Source organism: Apus apus, chromosome 6, assembly GCF_020740795.1.
Source record: "Apus apus isolate bApuApu2 chromosome 6, bApuApu2.pri.cur, whole genome shotgun sequence".
Lineage (NCBI taxonomy): Eukaryota > Metazoa > Chordata > Aves > Apodiformes > Apodidae > Apus > Apus apus.
The window spans coordinates 25,785,537-25,806,440 of NC_067287.1; the positions used below are offsets into that span (position 1 = coordinate 25,785,537).

At 41.0% G+C, this 20,904-nt stretch overlaps 2 protein-coding genes across 2 annotated transcripts; both read left to right on the forward strand.

Moving 5' to 3' along the window:
• Positions 1 to 1,643: 1,643 nt before the first annotated feature.
• Positions 1,644 to 11,259, forward strand: C6H2orf80 (chromosome 6 C2orf80 homolog). Its single transcript, XM_051623681.1, has 5 exons — positions 1,644 to 1,720; positions 1,868 to 1,955; positions 2,368 to 2,445; positions 9,991 to 10,114; positions 11,134 to 11,259. Coding segments are annotated over exons 1-5 (348 nt in total). The 5' UTR covers positions 1,644 to 1,718; the 3' UTR covers positions 11,190 to 11,259.
• LOC127386364 (gamma-crystallin B-like) lies at positions 11,237 to 14,350 on the forward strand. Its single transcript, XM_051623295.1, is given in 3 exon segments — positions 11,237 to 11,265; positions 12,977 to 13,077; positions 14,100 to 14,350. Coding segments are annotated over 3 exon segments (381 nt in total).
• Positions 14,351 to 20,904: the final 6,554 nt, after the last annotated feature.

Consider the following 20,904-nt stretch of genomic DNA (forward strand, 5'->3'; position numbering starts at 1 on the left):
GTAATCCTACCTGGAAAATGGTTTTGGACAGATTTTTGTAGGAGGTTTCCAAGTGTCCCGTACTCTTCATCTGTGATTCAGATTTACTTATTGACAGATACTTGGAAGAATGCACTTTTCTCTCTTCTAGATCCCATTGAGTTTATGTTACAGTGAAAGTTAAAAGTATGGAAAGAAAACGCATGAAGAAAGAGATTGAAAAACTCCTGTGAGTAGTAACTGCCCACAGCTGCTTCCATTGCACTTGAGATAGACTTGTTTTCATTGCAAAGAGTTGTATGACATAGCTGGATGACCTTAGTCTTCTCTTGCTGGAAACTATGAGCAGACTTTCGCTGAGATGCTCTTCATTTTCTTACATGCAATCTGTGGTGTGAGACCTGAATGCATACATCACAGTAGAGATGTCATAGCCTAGAATTTGCTCTGTGTCAGTGGGAGTGATCAGAAAGGTGCAGAATTCCTCCTTGCCATGTAGCCATTGCAGTGGCTGACTGGAAGAGGTCTCCTAGTTATTGCAGCAGCATCTCATGCTCTTTGATGCAGGAGTGCTCAGCAGGCAACTCCTAGGGGATGTAAGCAGTTTCCCCTCTATTCCATACAAGTCCCATGCCTGTCTTCCCTAGGATTGCTTGCATGGATCAGTAGTGCTTAGTCTGATGAAAGATTGTAGAATCAGGCCTCCCTGGAATGAGAAGAACAAGCACCAGTGAAGCATCTCTTTCAGTCTCATGACTGTACAATAAAATCCTTCTGTGAGTCACGAGACTTTAAATACTTGATTCATATTTGTATCTCTTCCTAGATTTTGGAGCCTCTGGGGAAGACAGTGGTATAGTTTGAAGGAAGCTAGAATCAACAGTGATAAAGAAAACTAACAGCTTTCCTACTTTAGAGGCATCTGTGAGAAATCCTGCAGCAGATTCCTAGCCTTGAATCATGGCAAATTTAGAGCCAGTCTTGCACTAGCTTTAGAGTCATCTATTACACATTTTATGCAGTGGATTGCTTAGAACCAGCTGTAATTTGGAGTTATTTCCTTGCTTTAAGGGGAGAGTATGTTGGCATCAGACTAAGAGAAAACAAATTTGATCCAAGAGGACAAAGGCAATACACCTTTCTAGATGACATGGTAATCACCAGACTTCTTTCTTTCTATCCTTTTTAGCTACAGAGCTACTGAGAACTCAGAAGGATGGCTGTTTCGTACAGCTAAATAACCTGTTCCTACAACAATCAATAAAAGCCCGTAACTGAAACCAGTATCTCGAGAGACTGGCTGTGAGTGGCATCCAGGTGTAATGTATCCAAGATAATTCAAGTTTTCAGTGATTTTTCAGCAGGACAAAGCTCATTCACAGAAGACATTTAAGTTCAAGTCAACTAAACAAAGGGAATCCTTCAGAAACTTAATCTGTCTGTGCATAACAAAACATCTTTCAGCTAAACTGAGAGTCTTCCTGGCTGTGTTTAAAACCCCTCAGAACTCAGTAAGTGTCACAACTGGTGAGGTACCCAGATTAGTTGAGACAATACTGGGTTCTGGCTCTCCTTTTTCTGCATTTCTGTGGCCTTTGTGTCGTCCCTCAGCAAAGTGATTACAATAAAACAAGATAAGTGTCTTAATCTCTTTCCAGGTCCATTACAACTTAGCCTTTAGTGTTGCTTTGCTATGGCTGAGTGACTTGGATGCTCAAACTGCACTGACAAGAGAGAAAATGTGAGTATTGCAAAGCTAAGGCCCTGCTGTTACAGTGGGTTACACCAGTGTGAAAATCGAGTAAAAGCAGCAGTAAATTGAGCCCAGGACTGTTTTTTGCATTTATAACACCAGGATAATAATCTTCTTGTTCAAAACACCATACAGGAATTTTGCAGCTCGTAACCAATACACGTATCCCAACCAACTTGAGAGAGAAGCTATGATATTATCTTCATATGCTGGAATATTAATGGTAAGAGGGCAAGGAAAACAGCAATACCATTTGCTCTGTGGCACCTGTCTAGAAACACTGCCTGTACCCTGGATGTCTTTGTTCATTGAAAGCAACAGTATGCAGACAGTGCAAATATTACAAAGTCTTCTCATTTTTATCAGGTAGCCATTAAGTTTGTCTCAGCCTTAGAAAACAAAATAGGCAGTTTAAGTAGGTGGCCATATGTGTGTTTATAGGTTACTTCTCTTGTCTCACCCAAGTGCAAAATTACAAGTTTCAGAACCAGGTCTCAATAGATTTGTACTAGCAGCATGAAACAAAACTAGGAGTTCAAATGCAGAAATCAAAGGAAGGGGATATGAGCTGGATTTCATACATTCACTTTAAAGAATTCCTGTTCTGAAAGGCAAATCTCTCTCTGTCTTCACAGAACAGCATCCCTATTGAAGAGATCTTTGAGATTTACAGCATGAGGCCCTCAGCAACACACCAGAAGAGCTCTGCAAACGTGAGTGATTTGTTGGGTTTTCACCATCTCTAATAGGGGCCTGAGTGAAGATTTCTCTTACCTGTAGTGGCCTGGTCCTGTGTGTAGTTCACTGGGTTGGCATTCTGGGATTGTGATCCACACATGGATTATTTCTCAGAGTGAACACTGTTGAATTTTTTTCACATCTGCCCTTATGGCTTAGAGCCTTTCGGGTGGCCTTTCAGCATCATTATGAGGTATAAAGCTTCCATGTGCAGTTGTAGTTATCCATGAGGTACTTCATTCCTCTTGCTAGTCTTGAGGGTGTGTGTCAAAGCTGCAGAGTGCAGCACATTTCATAATTGCTTGCAGATCTTACTGTGTGGGGTTCTATTATTAGAGCTACTGTTTATTCCAGCTCACCCATATTGATAAAGAAAGGAATTCCATTGTTCTATGGAGAGCAATCACTACTGTTAGACCAGCAGCGGCCAGATCTGCATATCCAGATATGTGGATGATATCTGGAAACATCCTACAAGAAATTCTCATGTATCTCCTTGTTAGAGCAGAAGATAAGCATTTGGGTAGCATTTGAGACCACAGGTTAGGTACAAGAGTGTGGGTTGTTTTATCTGAAGTTGGTACTTTCTCTTGCTGTTGTCATCTGCATGCCAAAGATGTATTTTCCCAGTCCACTCAGGTTTCAAACTGGAAATCGCCAGGGAACAATACCTAACATTTGCTAGCTCCTGGCCTCTGGTTCTGCCTTTCACTGCCTGGCCCCCATTTCAGCATCTACATCCTAGGAATCACTCCTGGATCCTAGAAAAGGATCAGAGATGGCACCTGTCAGAGAGTCTTAAATTCTCCCTTTGTTGCAGTGTGAAAGAGAGGAGAATAAGAAAACAGTACTAAGACAATTTTTACTTGCAGTGCATTGCAGTCCTATGGAAGGTGAACACACAAATTAAACAGAACAAACCAGTAACTATTACTGCAAGGTCATCTCTGTTACCTGTGAATAGACGGTCTAGAGTCTGGAAGTACCCTTGTGCCAAATCATAAAATAGTAGCAGAAAACTTGCACAAGGTTTTACAATTAAATTATTGCAGAGATAACAGGTAACATTACCCTGATTTACAGATTAGATGAGGCTATCTGATTTTGGGAAAGTAATTTAATCTCTCCCCTAGTCAATCTGTGGCACAGTCAGGGTCATTACTTGCAGCTAAAAAGCCTCCAGAGAGAAGGAGGCTGTTTCCTTGGGTACAGCGCTCTGACAACATGGCTTGCTGTCAGCCCATACACCAGAGTTGTTGAGGTCCGGTGAGCTCTAAAGATGGGCAGCAAAGTGTGTGCCTCCTGCTTTGCTTCATCTGAGCTTTCTAAGAGTGTATTTACGTAAGCAAAGGAATTTGATACTGTTTAAGACCTTCCAGACAAGTCACATCCCTGATCTTTGGGAAGGAAACCTCTGTGTGGAATGATCCATCAGATCTTAGAGAGCTTGTAAGACCTGAGCAGTTGTAGATGTCATGACAACTTCTGCATCCCCAGTTAAAATAAGTTTGTTTATATTGGGCCTAAATTGCAAGGTTTACTGCTTTCATGCAAGTTCCACACGGATGCTGTTTTAGGTGTAAATGGCAGAGTTCAGGCAGCAAGAGCTGCAGTAGTTACCTATGTGGGAAGAGACCATGAGCTGCCCTGCAACAGTCAACTCAAAAAACCCATGTAAACAGTCAGGTGTGAGCCAAAACTTTACAAATTGAAAACTTCAGCCAGAGGAGCACATAACACCTCTACTCAAACTTATTTAAGAAAGAGCAGCAGCTATTAGGTAAGAAGACATGAGGAGGCATGTAAGATGACATTCAGGGTGACAATAAAGAGAAACATGCTATTGGAAGGAGGCAACCCCTCCAGGCCATGGCTTGCAGAAACAAAAGCACAGAGAAAAATAAAGAAACACAGAGAAACGCCAGACAGAATCCATTTGCACACAAGCTCAAACTCCTTTCCTGCCCATCACCTCACAGAGGAATTTGGACAGATATAATATGACCATATTTAATTGAATGTAACTATATTTAACCTTTATAGTTTGGTCTCTTGATGGTTTCCTTGTTACACTACCACTGGGATCAGAAACCTCTAGCGGCATAAGGGCTACTTCTAAAATCCCTGCTCCATCTTTTTTTCATCTAAAAGCTCACTCATTGCTTGCTAGAATACTTGAAAGATGTGCTCCTGGGTTTAGCGGTTTATGAAGACCTTTTATTGGCGTGTCTTCTTTTGGCTTAAACGCCTGGCTGACCACAGGCTTCATACTTCCTTTCTGGCCCACACACTGGTGTTGGACTTTACCAACACAAGCAAAGTAAGTGTTAGTGCAGGGAAAGCACAGACACATAAAAGTTCTTTGTCTTCAGTAGCTGACCTTCAGGAACATGGTTTTTTTCTTCAAAAGGCAGAAGCAGCTTGTTTGGCTCTGTAATGCTGTTCCTCTGTTGGACCTCTGCTGAAAATTATCCCCAGGCTACCAGAAAAAGAAACTGTGTATTTGGTCCATGCAAAACTGGACACAGCAGGCAACCCTAGACAAAAAGGAGATACTTACTCCAGCTTTACTGATCAGATTTCACCTTGGCCCCACAGAGTTTTCACCAGTTAAAACTCTTTAATCCTATCCTGCCCTGACACTAATACCCACACATAGCCCCCGTCTTAAAGTGGTATTCCACATCCAAACATACTTAAAGGCTTTCATCATTGCAAGCATTACACACACCTTGCAGAATCTAGCCCACAGCTTTTGACATCTTCTGCCCTTTACGTGTGTGAGAGTCCATCAAATAAGAGGTACCAGTTCAATGGTGCCAGTAACTCCCACCTTTGGCCATAGCAATGGTAAGCTATGGGCCCCTTCTCCCACCAGCCCATTGACTAGACTGGTGTGCTGTGAGCAATAAAGTGGAAGAAATCTCCTGCTGCACAGTGCATTTGGATCCTATAATATCTGTGCCTTTAAAAAAAATGTTGTATTTTAAACTCAAGTTTGCACCTCTTGCCCCATTAGTGATAGCAAAGTAGCTCCAGCCTTCTCTCTTTGAACAGAGCAAAAAGCTGAACTATTCACCTCTTCCTCTACCTTATAGAGCAACAGGGAGAGGCAAAAGGGCATTCCAGCTACTCACAACTTCACTAAAACATAACCCAGCTCCTGGGCCTTTTGCACAGTGCTTTAGAGAGGTGCATTCCCACCAGTGTGTTCCAATTACAATTAATGTGGAGTGGGGAAGGAGGCTATGCAGGTCCAAGGAGATATAGCCAATTTACATGGGACTTGCCTATGTTCAGGCCAAGTTTCTCTAACAGCATATATTTAGTCATAGAAGTGTAATTGCCCTTTAAAAAATAGAGGTGGTATTATAATCTTCAATTCATGACTCAAGTCACAAGAAAATATTCTGTATGGCCCAGCTATTTAACAAAAGAGCATTTGTGCTCTAATATATAGATTGCATTTTCAGTAACAGACTTTATGTTTCCCAAGCAACCATTAAAAATTGCTGTGGAATTGTAATCAGACTACAGTAGATGATTCACATGTAATTCACAGTGGGTTTGGTGCACGGGTTTTTTTTAATCTTTCCTCTTTTTTTTTTGCCTCTTTCATGCTTAGCTGTAATATTAATGACAGACTGTCACCTGGTGTCCGGAAAGAGCAAGAGCTCACTCCAGCTCACAGTTACAAGCATTAGAACAGCCTTATCCAAAACCTCTCTTGGTTGAATTTTCCCACGTCAAGAACTAGAAATACCACTAGATGCCATGCAGGGGCATTTCACATGCTTATTTGAAGGAGGGATCTTTCCCTCTGCTACTGGGAGAAGTGGGTAGATGAGCTCACCCTCCTTTTGCTGCGAACGTTACACTAAATGTTTATCCTGTCATGCTTCTTATGGGCAGGAATCCTTTTCTCTAGGTATTTGCAACTCAGGATATTTATAGAAAACTCCATTTGGAGTTCATACTGTACACTGCAGAGGAGTGATGTTTTCTTGGAAGTTTTCCAGCTACTCATGCTCTTTCCCATGGTCAGGTTTTTTGGATTATTTTTTTTTTCTTCTGGGTGGGGCTGAGTTTCTGGGTTTTTTGCCTCGATTTATATTCTGATGTTATGCAAGTAGAGACAAAAAAAGAACAGGAACAGTTTCTGTTCATCTTGTGTTACTGTGCACTTGCCTAGATCCTGTCCCTAGTAGACTCAGGGATACTTCCTTGATGGTCATGAGGTAACAAAGTTAACAAAATTTTCTGAAGAGCAAGAGAAGCCATTTTTATCAGGACCTCCAGTTTCTATTTTAGCTGTGGTGGTTAAGACATAGCTCCAGGGTGAGAAGCAATGGAATTGGTTATTATGAGAAAATGCTCCCTTATATCCTTTTACAGTGGGAAGTGAGAATAAGCAACCAGGGTACAGAGAGTGTAAACAGCACTTACACCTGCTCCTTGGCACATACACAGTCCTTGGGCTCCCAGGATGTAGCCAATCACACAACAAACACACAATAAACAGTGTTCTGATTTTTGGTCAACATTCACAGTGCTGCTCACAGCAAGCCCTTGCCCTTAGCTGTTCTCATTGTTTTATCTACTTCTTTACAGATAGAGGTGGCTTTTTTTTTTCCCCCAGGCCTATTCTCCACATTTAGCCAACAATGCTGTTTAATTTTAATAATGAGTTTAAGATCATTCCCACTCTATAAGAAACGAACAGAAATGCTTTGCTGAATTTGGAAAGTAAGGGGAATTTATTTTGCAAAGTCCTCATTAGTTTAAGAGGTTAAATCTACCATTTTCATTAAAAGTAACTCATAAAGCACAGCTTATGCCTCCTTAAGAGTTGTAGACTCAAAGAGCTGGAATCCCAACCTCAGGTTTGGTTATCTTTTTCTTTCCCCCTCCAGTTTCCCATCAAAGTAAAATGGTGGAGATTCCTGTTATTCCACAGCAGTTTTGCAGCCTTGGCTTAGATCTCCTTGAAAATCAAGCATTAGCTTTACCAAAATATATATAGATACTTAGAAAGCCTAAGTTACATCCTAGTGAGATTTAGGATCAAAAAGACTTCTGATTCATGGTAAGGGCCATCCTAGCCTGAAATGGACATAATTGTTGCTATCCCCACTGCCTGCCTCTTCTCAGAGTTCCCTACCCCATTGGCCAGACATTTCAGGAGCTGCCATGTGAACAGCTGAGCAGCTGCAGGCTGCCCACCAGGATGCTATGGCAGACCACAACCCCTAGGCTGCACCAGTACATGCAGGGCTGTAAAATGCAGCAATTCAGCTACTGTGTGGCCAGCTGAAATGTCTGGGATGGGCACTTCAAGAAGCTGGGTAAGCCAAGCAGCCAGGACAAAAACTGCCGGCAAAGCTATGTTCATTTATCCATCACAACCTCTGAAGCAGTTATCTTACTTTACACTGACTACAAAAGAGCATGTCCATTAGGCTTGGCACAGAGCTGTGGCAGACATACTAATTTATTCATTGTTGTGCTTCCAGGACCACTGGATTCAACCTTTCAAGCTCTCCCTGTATCCGTTTTCCATGCTGACTGCCCTGAACCTGCAGAGTATAGCTGGAAACAAAATGAGCATATTTTAACCCAGCTCTCACAAGGGCATGGGAACATGGGACAGCAGCACCTGGCCACCAAGCTGGCCACCAAGCCACCAAGTTACAGCCTGCTGAGCTCCAACAGCACATGGGAAGGATAGTGTAAACCTTGGTTTGTGGCTGTTTTTTCAGAGCGGGAGATACAGTCATGTTCTCACTGTAGCCTAGAAAGTGTCTTGCTCAGGCTCCTGAAGTTAATGACAATTACAAAAGGAGCATTTTCCTCAAGTTGAGGTGAACAATAAGATAATACATTTCTAGTAGAATCAGCTTTCATGTGTGACAATCACTTGTTTGTTCTTAAGCTGAGACTAGTACTAGGACTTCTGCAAAAGTCAGTTATGCTGCTGGCCAGTGAAAGAGCTGCTCCCCTTTCCCTGCTTCTTCTCCAAGTTTAGTAAAAATGAGAGTAATTTCAGGACCACTAGAGAATTTGAAACTGGGACCCCTTTCCTCCAACCATGTGTTGCAACTGATCCCATGCAATAGGTCTGTAAATGTGCTGGTGATCCTCTCTAAGCACAAGATGATGCAAGGCTCTTTCTTCCTCCCAAGGCATCAAGTACCAGGCAGCAGCAGATCATAAGACCAACCCTTGTGCAGCAAGGAGAGCTAAAAAGCATAGCAAGCAACTGGACTCAGTGACCAGAGGAAAACAACAGGTTGACAAAGTAGGTCTGAAGAATTCACACAAGCCAGTAAAACTTTTTGCAATACAGCCACTGAGTGTCACAGGTAGAGCAGCACCTCAGGCCACCCAGAGCCCTCAAAGCCTTTCTTGTTTGCCTTTCTTGTTTGCCTTTCTTAGCACTCTTTAGCATGAGATGTATCATAGTAGCACTAACAGCCAGCAGGGCAAAGGAGGTGATTCTACCCCTCTACTCTGCTCTGGTGAGACCTCACCTGGAATGCTATGTACAGCTCTGGAGCCCTCAGCACAGGAAAGACATGGCTTTGTTGGAGAGGGTCCAGAGAAGGGCCACAAAGATGATCAAAGGGCTGGAGCACCTCTGCTATTAAGGAAGGCTGAGAGAGTTTGGGCTATGCAGCCTGGAGAAGAGAAGGCTCTGGGGAGACCTTATAGTGGCCTTCCAGTACCTGAAGAGGGCCTGCAGGAAAGCTGAGGAGGGGCTTTTCACCAGAGAGGGTAGTGATAGGAGAATGGGTAATGGTTTCAACTGAAAGAGGGGAGATTAAGACATCAGGAGGAAATTCTTCACCATGAGGGTAGTAAGGTACTAGAACAGGTTGCCTAGGGAGTTTGTGGATGCGCCCTCCCTGGAGGTGTTTAAGGCCAGGTTGGATGAGACTTTATGCAATCTGGTCTGGTGGGAGGTGTCCCTGGTCATAGCAGGGAGGTTAGAACCTCATGATCTTTAAGGTCCCTTCCAACCTCAACCATTCTAGGATTCTAATGTATAAATAGTCTGTCCTAAATTGGACTTTCATAGCTACTGTATTGTACCTTGGCAGGAGGTGTCACTCATGAGCTGGAAAAGTCAACTCCAGTAATACTCAGGATACACTATCATTTTTAGGTTAAAAAAGAAAAAGTTGAAGACTATTTTTTAAAATTAACAAAACCTGACTCCATAAAGAACCCAGTAATGTCAGATTAGCCTAGCATGTAGATGAATTAGGCTCTGCCTTTCTATGTGTCCATGATTTGCTTAAGCCTGTTATTTCTGCCACTCCACTAAGCAGGAAAGCAAAGAAAACATTCCAGCAGCAAGGCTGGATTTGACCAAGTAGAGTAAAAGGGCTCCCCCACAGCCCTCAGTTCAGTGTGCATCCCATGTCATGCAGCAGGAGGGAAGCTGATCTGCCATGCCCCCATCTGCCCTGATGCATTTGGCCCTGCATGCTGTGCTTATTAACATTTGCATCCTGCAGGGAGCTGCAGAAGCCAAACAAGGAATCTCTACAAGGAAGTCTGGAATGGATTCAAAAGCAAGGAATGTGAAGGAAGGAAAGACCCAACAAAGACCCAGATTTCATGTACCTCACTTAGCTGTAGGTGAGCTAACTGATGTCTTCTGCCTTAGCTTTGGTAATACATTAGTGACTTGTGTTATGGGGGATTTTTGTTTTTAAATCTTAGCAGTCATTGCTTCTTTCCCACTCCTCACACTTGTATCCAAGACTCTGTCATTCCCTTTTCTTCCCTTAGTCACCTCTCTCCTGCTTCCCTGCCAATGTGTTGAGAGCTTACATTTTCCCAGTGCATCCCTACTGCTTCTCAACACACTGTGCTACTTTTACGGAGCCAAAGAGAGAATGCAGCACTTGAGAGGCAGGGAGTACATACTTCCCCTTGTCCAGGGTGCTATGCAACTCCCACACATGATCCATAGTGGGGCAGGAATGAGCTTTCCTGCATGTGATATGAGGGTTCTGCCTCTCAGGATGATCCCATTTTCTTCAGCTCTCTCCTTTAATCATCCTTTCTTATTTCCTTAAAGGACTCAGCTAAAGAACAAGCCTCTCCTTGTAGGAGTGTGCCAGTGTAGCACTGAAACCTGTCTTCCACACCCTATTTGTAGGTCTCTAATGGTTTGCCTGTTATGTCTGTGCTGTGCTGCCCAAGAACACTCCCTCATTTCCTAGATGGGCTGTCACAATCCTCATCCTTGTACTAACTTATGATATAGACATCCATCCAAAGTATGGTCACATATCATACAGCTGCATTAAACCCTGGAGATGGTCCTGTGCTCTAGTGCAAAATATCTGCTAAAGGAAAAACAATGAACACTTGTGAAACAAAACTCTTTCTTCTACCCACTGTTTCTCAGTCCCAGAGCCTACTTATGGAGATGCCAAAAGACAGCACTACACAGGAAAGCCTGGGAATAGTTAAACTTAATCAAGGGTTCAAAAGGTCTTTTAGAAGTCTTATGGACTGAAAACTTGCTTTCAGCTCACCAGATTCACAGCTTTTTTTTAATTTTAACATCACTTATCACAAATTTCCTGTTTAAAATCAGTCTAAAATAAAATATAGTTGCTGTAAACACCTGTCCTTTCAATTCTGAGCTGTCCATAGGGAAGAACCTAACCACAGCTTGGTACATTCAGAAACTGAAGATTAAATTGTGTGACTTTGTCCTGATATTGATGGGGCTTTCTCAGCTATACCATGCATCCCTCACTTCTCTTTCAAGCCAGGTAAGCCAAAAATCAAGGCATCAGGGAGTCAGATAAGAAGACTAGGGTGGACTTAAAATCAACAGCAACATCACTCTCCCTTTACACAGAAACTCGTTAGCCATAAATTACTGCAGCATCAGCTGTTTTGACTTGGTTAGTTGGCTCTGCAGGAAGCAGGACTGCTGGAACACACTGTCCAATTCCATTTAGCAGTTCCTACCTCTCCTCCATGGCCTTTGTTCACAGCTGGGACAGGTCTGCCCTGTCACATTTGGCACAGGCTCTTTCCTGGAGCTCAGCATTCATCAGGTTCTAAACAGAGGCTTGTGGTCTTTCAAACAAATTCAGCAGAAAAGTAGGCAGCAGCCAGTGCCAAGACCTGAGCAAATTTCATTCAAAGTCAAAACAACATCAGACTGACCCTTTGAAAGCCAAAGGAGGGAGAAATTGTACTTTGAAATGAGGTAATTACGAGAGAAGAGGAGAGGATATTGCTGCTGAGCATGAGTAGAACAATGGCAAGGGAGTGGTTAAGATTAAAGAAGAGAGAGAGATTAACATCTCATGACTGATTTTTGTTCACTGACCTGCAATAAAATAAAAAGTAAGACTTTAACAAATAGGTGATCAGCCATGTTATTCCAGTGCTGGTTTTGCTATTAGAGTAATTCCATTGTCTTCACTTTTCATTGGCTAATAATTCCTGGATTTTATATATAAGGCTGGTGAAGTTCAGAAAAGTAAGCAACAGAAGTAACCTAGAAAGCTCAAAAGAATAGGGCTAAATATACTAAAGAGGACAGGAGGTATCTAACCTGTTTGGAAATGGTGAATGTACATTAGCCCTGTTGTTTAATATGGATCCAGTTAGGGAAAAAAAAATAAAAAAAAAAATCAGTGAATTGGTTTGTGATGGAAGGATGTGCAATCCATTGCCCCAGAAGACACTCCTGTCTATTTTCTTTCTTTCTACAGCACTGAAAGCCCTTCTCTTTGGCCTGAAACCTTGGAAGCAAAGCTGTACTCCACCAAGTGCCCCAAACCTTGCCCTGTTCTCCCTCCTTATGGCCACAAATGTTCGTTTGTTCCACTGGAAGTGAAGACTATATAGATGCAAATAAAGCTCTTTTAAATGCATTAGTTCTACAAAGGTGTTTATCTGCACATCAAGGTAACTGATTAATCATGTGGACAAGGTCTTTACATGCTCGAATGAGTTTCCCCAACTACATGAAGATTATAAATCTTTTTGGAGTGCTGTACTTTCTTTTGATCTGAAGCCTCACCTACTGGTGATACAAGACATTTGTATAACCAGCTTTGCATATTCCGTGAAGTAGTTTGTTTTTCAAGAGTCTAAGATTTAAGTGCAATAAAATTATAATCAGAATAGAATAAGTCAAGGTTTGTTCCAGCCCTGATCCAAACAAGAAAAAAAAACAGCAGAGGAAAAGTTCTGAAACAGAGGAACACAGTTTTTCTTAAGCCACTAGCTGTGATTTATTGTTACAGCACTCTGTTCTAGCACTAAACAGCAATCCTTCCCGCTTCCAGGTAGTGAGCAACTTCAGTTGAATGCGGCTTAATCCCTCTGAATTTTTAAAACTGACTTTCAAAGGGGGAAAAAAAAATTGAACCAACTGACCCAAAGTGATTTACAGTGTTAGCCAGTAATTCAGATGCTTTGATAAACATCTAATAAGAAGCACTTGATTTCAGATCTTTTCAGGAATGCAGTAGTTAACCACACACTGAGGAGGGACTATCCTGACTTCCAAAAGTGGTTCAGACTCTGCAATTCCATCAGATCTTACCATGCAATCCCTACAGGTGAGTTCTGCTTGGCAGTATATCACAGTTTAAGAAATTTGGTATAGTTTATCCTTTAATAATGTAATTGTATAGCCTCTTAAAGTAACTTGAGAGACAGGCAAAGTTCAGTAGGGCAATGGAAAGTCTCACTGGAGACAAAGGAAATCAGTGCTGTGTCCAGGGCATGTTCATAACTTGGAGATGGCTAAGGGAAATCTGAGTGACTATTTCTAGGTAGAAAATATTTTCACATTGCATTGGGAAAGGCTAGCAGAGCCAGCTTGTATAAAGTTTTGCTGTGGGCTGATGTTTTGAACTGGCTCATGAGGATACTACGTTATGAGTCAATGACACAAGAAGATAAGAAATCTACACCCATTGCAAATCTGTTTTAACACAAAAGCTGTGTTGGGTAAAATCAAGCAAAGAATTACACTTGCTAAGGTACCTCTCTGGTAAGTAAGATATACTATACAGTATAAGCCATAGCAGCATGAACATTCCATGTGCTTGTGTTTCACAGAGCTCAGTAGTTTGCCACATGGCAATTGCCTGAGGACCAGTGTATAATGGGAGCATATGGAGTAAGATGGGAAACATCCTATAGTAGCATAATGCTGGAAAGGTCACATTGTTCATGCCCGGTCATGAGTTAACACCATAGATCGTCTCTAAGTCACATGAATACATTTTATCCTGTTGTCACAATATAGACCCCTGACAAAATCCCATTTCTTTAAATCATAAAGCATCCTCCATTTACTTCCTACCCCACATGATCATACTGATTTTGATGGCACTCCTGAGCTCCTCCATGTGGGTAAGAATTAAACCTCTTCTATTAGCTTCAAAAGAGTGAATCTCTTCAAAATTCCATCTCTAGAATAGAACACAGTTTCTCAGAAATACACATAGTAGTTGGGAATGTTGCTTATTTTTTGTGTGTCTTGTTCAGTAACAGCAGAATCACTTAGATTTCTGTCTTACCTACATTTTTGCTGCATTTGCCACTGGACAATTCTGTTTCCCACAAGATTAAGCCCTATGTAAGAGAGGAGCTTCAGACCAAGTATTGGAGCTCACTGATGATTGCCCATTAGTCCCAGGTTACATCCATCTCCCTGATATCTGCTCCTTCAATGTATTGGGTGGCTCTTGGATCTTGCATGACATATCCAGCTTCCAGGGCTGATGGTATTTACTGAAACCCAGGGAATACAGAAGATTCCTTGACTGGGGTGCAGTAAATGCCAAAAATGTCTCTTTGCAGAGGCTGGCTGACTTGCACTGAGTTACTGCTCCCATGCTAAGTCAACTATGAATGCATTCCAAAAATCTGTGTTCAAATGAGTCTTCCTTCAGTACTACAAACAAATTAAAGTTGTGCAGGCCAAAGGGAAATCCAATTTCTCTCACATTTTAGGGGGAGAGGGAGAATACTTTAAAAAATGTTTACAGTTACCCAGCTGTTCCACAGTACACGAGAATTTAAATAACTGTTGAAAGTCCAAGTGCATGTTACTAATGCTGATAAGTATAGAACTTCTGAGTCATTACTTCACTGGCTATAGCTATTGATGGGAAGGTCTGATTCTTTCATTTAGTTTTCTCCAGTTTAAGAAATTTTGACCTAGGAATAGATTCCAGCTCTGGCATTAACAATATGCAGTCAGACCTTTAACTGTTATTTAAATTCTTATGTACTATGGAGCAGAAAAGTAAGTCCATTAATAGTTATATCCAGTGAAGTACTGACTGAGAAAGAAAAGGAGAAAAAGATGCAGAGGAACTCAGAACAAAGTGAACATTGTATCTGGCATCAAATTCTTCAGGCAAACAAGCTGCTCCATGCTACCACCAGTCCAGCAAACCTTTTTGGTTTTATCCTAGTTGATTCCTCCAGAAAAAAAATTTGTAGATCCTTAAATCACACCACCTTTTTATAGTGTGTTTTAATGAACTAGTACTTCATGAACTAGATGTCTAGCTGGTGTCAATTGCCCTGCCTCTACTAACTTCAGAGCTGTACTGATCTGTTGCAGCAGGAAATTGAGTCAAGTCCCTCAATTGCTATTCAGCATGCAAAAGGAATTTAATAAACATACCAGGGTGGATTAGAAACAGGACATCTTGTCATGCCGGAAAAAGTCCATTGCAGCATTAATTATCATTCAAGGAATTACATATATGCCTACTAATCACTGAGTCCTGTGCCAGCTGGCACTCTGCAGTAATGAATGAGAGGCATAATAAAATTAAACACATTAAGGGATCTTGTATCTTAACATGCCTCTTCTCATTTAGGTAGTAGAGTCTAGATTGTTTTTTTTCCAGGCATAATTAAGCAAAAATCTTTTGCTCTTCAGCAAGATGCTGGAAACTTTTGGAAAAATTCTCAGTACAGAGAACATATGACTACCAGGACATTCTGCAACCTCATTTTAAATTATTTCATCTGGGCTTTAAAGGGTAGGCTTTGATTTTTTTTTTTGTCCAGTAAACATTATGACAATTGAGTCTCTGAATAAAACTGGGCAACTTCTACTGCAGTGAGGCTGACTGCTTAAAACCCACATTTCCACTTGCTAATGTCAAATACCTCATTAAGCCATTATTTCAGGCTCACATGACCCATCAGTACTAACCTGTTAGTGATCCTCACCAGTCTTTCCCTGACAACGCTGGAGAGGAAAATAGAACTATTCTTTGCCCTTCTCCCTTTGTCCTTTCTTTTGTACATGGGACTCATGCCCTCCTGCCTGTCCTTTACTGCACCAAGTAGGCTGTACAACTGCTGCAAATGCCTGGTGTACATAAAAAACACCATGCTTCAGCCAGAGAGAAATGGAGCATGAACAATTTAGCTCTCAAGGCAGAGGTGTGAAAAACCATGTTTCCTTTTGTTCACAAATGCCTAATATTTTGCATTTATAGGAATTGCACAGGGTATTATATGTTAGCATGTTTAAGTTAGCATATTGATCCAAGTTTACAACATAACAGCAGTTTAAGCACAGTATCTACTTGCCCACTTAAAACAGGGAACCAAAATATTTAACTTGCCTTCAGCAATAATACAATGAAGAAGAAACAGACCAGCTCCCCAGGCAGCAATTAACATACGCTTACATACTCCAACAAGGTATCTAGATCAATTAGTGCAACTGAGAAACATGGCTATGTAATGCTGTGAAGGTTCCATGCTGGCATTCCTTTGGTCAAAGGCAAGAATGAACAGAAATGTACGATTCGGTGATCAGAGCCATAGTCAGGATGTCTGGATTCTTGACTCGGCTGCATCCTAGAGTTTAAGGGTGGCTAATTCTCTCCAAATTTCTCCACCTGAGACAGGAATGGTGGCAATTCCTAGCTTTCAAGGAGCACTGAGAGGTTTTACTTGCTTTTGTTGGCAAATGCTCAGAGAATCTCAAGCATGCATTAAGAACAAGGGTGCTAGAGGAGAGGAGCAGTGGGAATTCACTGAGAGCATCCAGTTTTCACTAACAAGTCTGCTAGGTTCCTGTATGCTTGTTTTATGGTTGGTGGCAGGCACTACAGTTGCTGGCATGCACACAGTCACACACTGCTGTTTTCACATTATCCCTACACTTCAGTTTTTCTGGGGTGCAAGACCAGTCAATCTCCATGTAAAAGTGGCTGTCATAACAACATACTAGTGGAAGGCAGTTGGAGCTGACTCCTCAGATCATGGACACCACTTGACTAAGAAGATATTTTGGCTCCAGAGTTTAAGATCAATCCATAGCCCTTCCTGCAGTGCACTGCTCATCTGTGGGACCTGTGGGTCCAGGATTCAAGAGAAGATGGATGACTATTTGGAGGATAAATCCACTGAATGCTTTTAGCCAGACAGAAGAAACCTCCTTCTCAGGAAACCTCTTGAGCTAAAAATACTCAAAGTCTTGAAGTTGGGACAATTATATGTATTTGCTTGATACTCCCCTCCCCCTGGTGCCTACTCATGGTCACAGTTGCTGCCAAGTTACTTGACTAGCTGGACCACTGGTCTGACCCATGATGGTTGTTCTACATTTGTAGCTAGAATAAGGAATTAATGTATCACTGTTCATGTTCTGGTCTCTTAAGTTACAAACTTAATCACCAAGCCCAGTGCCTACTGAATTAAACTATCACAGACCATATGGGACCCAAAAGACAAGCCAGCCCCACAAAGCAAGCATGATCACAGAAAGAACAAAAAAAGAGAGTAACCTTTCCAAGCCTGTCAAAGATCTTTGAGAGATGCAAGCACAGACCTGTGCACAGAAATTGTTCATGTAAATTAATTCAATTTGCTTAGCATTAACCATCAGGAAATTATTTTTGATCCAAATAAAGCAAAAGCTAGACTTAAATTCACACTTGTCCCTCAGTCTGCATTCAGTGGTAAAGACTACAATTTCCTGGCTGAGGAAGCACCTCCATGAGAGAGGCTGACAGGAATAATACCATTTACAACACCTGCTAGAAGCACAACTAAGAGCTGTATAAAAATAGGCTAGCTAAAGATGTGCCCCTGAAGTTTTGTAGCTTAATGAAATCACCATATGAGACTCGTAGTGAAAGACACATGCAAGAAAGCAGAAACATGTAGTGTCTTGGCTGAACAAGAAGCCAGTGAGACAAAAAGATCCACTCTTACTCCATGCAGTATGAGCAGGAAATACGAAAATGTGGCACTGCATGTGATGGGATTTTGTGAAAGTTAGTTCAAAGGTGGGTGTGGAAGGAGAAAAAAGGAAAGCAAGCAGGAGAGAAATTAGTTGTCCCTGGAAAAAACACAAACAACAAGTTATAGAGAAATATTTAAATCTCCAGAACATAGATAACATTCCCTTGATATTTGAACATTGGTTTGTACTTAGGCCTTGTAATTACTAGACTGAAGGGAAAACACTTCAAAGGCCTCATGTAGCATTGGTAGCATAAAACTTTTACTCAGGTTAGCTCCCATTACTCAAATGAGACTAACTGAGAAAAAAATTCCTGCTAGAACCCAAAGATGATTAGTAGCAGAATAAGTTGACTTAAATCGCCCCAGAGTGCATCAGCTTCAGCCTTCCTTTCCAATAAACTCAAAACAGCTCTGACTTTGAGGCTGCCTATTGCCCAGACTTCTAAAGACCACTGCAATGTATGAATTGACTGAGAATCACTCTACACCATACCAAACAAGGGCCCAGAGTGAAGACAGTCCTGAACATCTTTGGGATTAATCAGATCAGACTGAAAACTTACCACAATGTCCTTCCTAACCAACTTTTTTTAAGTTCAATTGCAATTAAGGTTTCTTCAACTGAAGAAATTACTATGCTGTTGCCTTTTTATTCAATGACTCATACCTGAGCTCAAAAAATCTCTAGATCTCTCAAGTGAAACATCTCTGTACAGATTTTAAAAGGTTCTTCTCTGTCTTAAACAAGTGGTATCCATCCTTCAAATTCCAGTCTCTATCTATGAACTCTGAATTATGTTAATATATTAATATATTAAGCCTGGATGGATGTAAACACCCATTACTATGCTTTTTTTATTACATAATTTAATCTTTATTACATATAGTCTTACTGTTAAAGGAAATAGGCAGCAATATCTTGTCTGAAGGTTCTTGAAAATCAGGACAGTTTGTATTAGCATACTGCAAAGATTGTTTTATAGTATCATCACTGGGAATCTATATATTATTTTTTTTCCTCATATAAACAGCAAATAGAGAGATTAAAAATCAAGTGACATGAAACAATTCTGCTGCAGTGATTCCAGCATTTTCACATGTCCCATCAGCAAAATAGAAATATTCCTTGACCTTCCCTTTACTCTCATCTGTTTACTGACAGTAATGATAAAGTTGGTACCCCACAAACTACTTCTGTTGCCTTTTGTTTAAGGAATGACAACAGGGAGAGTGAAGGGGAAAAAACATTCATTCTCTTTATTGAGCAAAAAATCGTCTTTTATTTTGTTGGATGCAGCATTGTGCATTCTATGCAAGGGCCTTCTGGATCCTCTTGTATGCTGAGGCATCACAGCTAAACCCTGGCAAAAACAGCAAAGGTAAGAACAGCTGAGTAAATGGAGCACTGACAAACAATCTATCACACACATAGCTACTTGTAAGCAAGTATGTTTGCAAACATAGTTTCTTGATCTAACAACAAATTAGCAGAGGGGAAACCTAGAGTGCTTGTTTTATTATCTAACTGTGATAAGTTTCCTAAAGAATGCCTATAGAGTACTTGGAAGCTTTCAAATGCTAAAATATTTAAACAAAAATAGTTATTTTTCTCTGTCTAGTTTCCCTTTGAGTTTGTTTAAAGAGAATTAAAGTTTACATATCCTTAGCCTTCTAAGATGTACAGGAAAATGAGGTTAAAATACTGTATTCAAAACAAATGTAATAAATATCACCAAACAATGCCACTGACTTTAAATATCTCTAACTTCATTTTACTGCTGCTAAGACTTAGCTACCCAGCAGGACCCAAAACACTCAATGATTAACTTGGTTTAGACATAACAGTCTTGTTTTGTTTCTGTGTCATTAGGAGAGGTGAACATTTCAGCACAGTTCAGATGTAGGAGAATGATTCCTTCCTTTGTTTGTATTCTGTATTGCAAAAGATTTCTAGGAGCCCAGGACTGGGTGCAAGAGGTGGGCACAAATTTGAATGATTGTGTGATAACAAGTCATCCATGGAGCTTTTAGTCAAAGAACAATTGGGGTTTCACTTCCTCCAAATGCTCCCAAAATTTGTCATGAACCTGCCGACAAGCTATTTCCAGTATGAAATCATTATGAAAGTTGCCTTCCACTGCCCAGAGTCCCAAAGGGACACCCATCTGTTGTTTGTAGAACGAGAGAAATGAAGATACCAGTGAGTGTCTGCACATGCTATAGAAAATGGACATAAGGGTTTTACTAGTCTTTGAGCTGAGTAGAAGCGTGCCTAAGGACTCTTGCAGTCTTTGGATTGTTTTGTACAATCTAGACAAAACAAAGGCAGCTTTCAAATACTTTCCAGTGTGACTGGGGCTGCTTTTGGTTTACTGTAGATCACTTTAATCAATGACAGACTTTGAGGGCTGCTTCTGTGAAGCCACCACAGACAAGCCAGACTTGCATGCTCACCTCAACTACTGCAACTCTACTAACATCAACTCTGCTATGAACATCCCAACTACACAGGCCCTTAGTACCTCCTGAGGAAGGGAGAATATCCTGACTACAAGCAATAAATGGGCTTCATTTACACCATTAAGTCTTGTTGCAACATCACAGCAGTAAGTTTTCCATATTGTCTCCACGTAGGTTACCACCTATATTAGAGTTGAAGAAATACACCCCATTTTGATAGCTCTGGCACAAGTAACAACTTTCCCAGAAACCACTATGTAGAAGCAGAAATTATGTTTACCAAGTTCACCTAAAGAGATTTAGACTCCCAAAGAGGTAAATAAGTAAGTTGAGATTCTCAGCCAAATGAATGGTTGTTTAGTGCTTGGGAGAGGGGAAAGTTTATTATATTAATGTTTATTTTAATAGTATGTTTATATATTATTTTAAATATAGAGAACTTCACCAGTCTTCTAAAATCACTCTGGCTATACAAGATCTACACAAGGAGGTTTAGTACAAAACTGAGAATGACACCTTCCATGCCCCAGTCAATGCTCATCTTTCAAGGCAGGCAAAGTCGCTGACAACACTAGTACAGAGGCAACCTGACATCCCACTTTGGAGACACCACCATGTATTTGAGTTGCAAATGAAGGCAAATTTGCCTCATGATTATTAATTTTTTTCTGAACAATTAATCACATAAT